A 2299-nucleotide genomic window follows, 5' to 3' on the forward strand; every position below is an offset into this window, starting at 1 on the left:
AACCATAACCAAAACAATGACTATAATTACAACCATAACCAGAAAATGACTAGAATTACCACCATAACCAGACCAATGACTAGAATTATAACCATAACCAAAACAATGACTATAATTACAACCATAACCAGAACAATGACTAAAATTATAACCATAACCAGAACAATGACTAGAATTATAATTATAACTAGAACAATGAGTAGAATTACAACCATATCCAGAACAATGACTAGAATTACAACCGTAACCAGAACTTTAACCATTACTGTAAAGATAACTAAAACAATAAACAAAAAGATTACAACAATAACTGTAACAATACAATATTATAACTATAAGAACAAAAACAACTAATGACAACTATAACCATCAGTACAACGTATAACTAATGATAACGCTTATGATAAAAACTTTAAAGGTAACTATAACAGTGACTTAAACATAAAAAATAACTATAACCATAACTATTACCATAACTAATGATAACTATGACAATAACTATAACAATTACTAATGACAACTAATGACAACTATAATTATTATATGACAATAAATATAACAACAACAACTACAATAATATGATATGACAACTACAATGATATGATAACTATACCAGTAACTATAACCATTACTAATGATAACTATAACCATAATGACAATGATAACGATCATGACAATAACTTTAAAGATAACTATAATAATGACTTAAACATAAAATAACTATAACGATAACTATAACCATAACTAATGATAACTATAACTATAATGATAACTGTAAGAAGTTATGAGTTATTACTAAGAAGATAACTAATGATAACTATAACAAACACTTACAATGATAACTAATGACAAGTATAACAATAACAAAAACCACAACCATAAATAATAATAACTATAGCAATAACCATAACTGTAACAATAAATATAACACTCTATACAAGTTGGATGGATTCTGATTGGCTGTCAATGCTTTTATCGATTATCAGCTGGAAGAAAATCGTTCTGAGAGTGATTCCAGTAATATCGTTCCTCTGTGCCGTCACCGTTATAGTTGTGCTGCAGAATTCACTATGCTCTTATTCTCAGTTAATAACACTTTATGGTTATACTGATGTTTACAGTAGTCACTCTTGGTCTGAACGTCCGTTTTTCAGCACACATGACCGTAGCGGACGATAGCTCAGTAAAACACATCCAGAATAAGATCAGCCGTGAACCAGCACACTGTCCAGGGCTTCATGATCTGCTCGATGAAACGCTGACGTGAGACCCGCACCACGACTAAATGCTGATCAGCTCTGGATGAACGATGCCTTCAGAACACACACCAGTGTTTCTCTGAATGACAGTGAGTGTGTGTTGAGTTGATGAGGTTTGATTTGTGTGAAACTCTGATGAGAGCAGCAGCTTTATCACAGATTATCACAGATTACCGTGTGTGTGTGTCAGGTGTTGCCATCTTTATGTGATCAAGTCAAAACTCAGCAGCCGATGGAGCCCGTGAGAAAAACACACAGAATAATGAAACAATGCTGAAAATACTGAGAGGTCAACGGCAGGTGTGTGTGTGTGTGTGTGTGTCTCACCTCGTGTGTTTTCATCCGAACTCTCACTCCTCCATCTCAGAAACCACATGATGCGCTCTCATACCCTACTGTAAACACACACACACACACACACACACACATCAGTATTAGTGGAACATATGTGAAATATTCTAATACTAAATAGAGTGATTGACTAATGCACCTCACAATACATAAAGCTTCTGTTTGTGTGTGTGTTACCTGTGGACACTGATAGCAGTCGGTCTGCAGTATCTCTCTCTGTTCTTGTGTGTGTGTGTCCTCTGGAACTGCTGATCTTCAGCGTCCTGGTTTTCAGAGCATCTGCAGGGAGAGAAAAGACCTACATTTTCAGACAGAAAATACACACACACACACACACACACACTCACACACACTCACTCACTCACTCACACACAAACACACAAGCAAACAAACACACACACGCACACACACACACACACACAGACACACACACACAGACACACAGACACACAAACAAATGTTGTTGATGTTTATAATATATATTACACACAAAATCTTTACTTGTCACACAGTTTCTGAAAGCTGACACTCAAACAGCAGAAGCAAAGCTCTAATATCTTCATACCTTAGAGTGGCGTTTGTGAGATTACAGCTGGACGATAATATAGCTACACTCATGATGATATAAATCAAGCAGTGAGATTTGCTATATATCGCTTTATGTGACTCCAGTGTATGTATGCAGAAAA

The 2299-nt window shown here is 35.3% G+C and overlaps 1 protein-coding gene across 1 annotated transcript in view; it reads right to left on the minus strand.

The window, feature by feature from the left end:
- Positions 1-1639, minus strand: part of LOC107725336 (glutamate receptor ionotropic, NMDA 2B-like) — a 36337-nt gene extending 34698 nt beyond the window's left edge. Inside the window, exon 1 of the mRNA XM_016534574.1 lies at positions 1587-1639. Coding sequence (XP_016390060.1) covers positions 1587-1601 — 15 coding nt within the window. The 5' untranslated portion in view covers positions 1602-1639. The remainder of the gene's footprint in view (positions 1-1586) is intronic.
- Between the last annotated feature and the right edge of the window lie 660 nt (positions 1640-2299).

Source organism: Sinocyclocheilus rhinocerous, unplaced genomic scaffold, assembly GCF_001515625.1.
Source record: "Sinocyclocheilus rhinocerous isolate Xijiao unplaced genomic scaffold, SAMN03320098_v1.1 scaffold2261, whole genome shotgun sequence".
NCBI classification, from domain to species: domain Eukaryota; kingdom Metazoa; phylum Chordata; class Actinopteri; order Cypriniformes; family Cyprinidae; genus Sinocyclocheilus; species Sinocyclocheilus rhinocerous.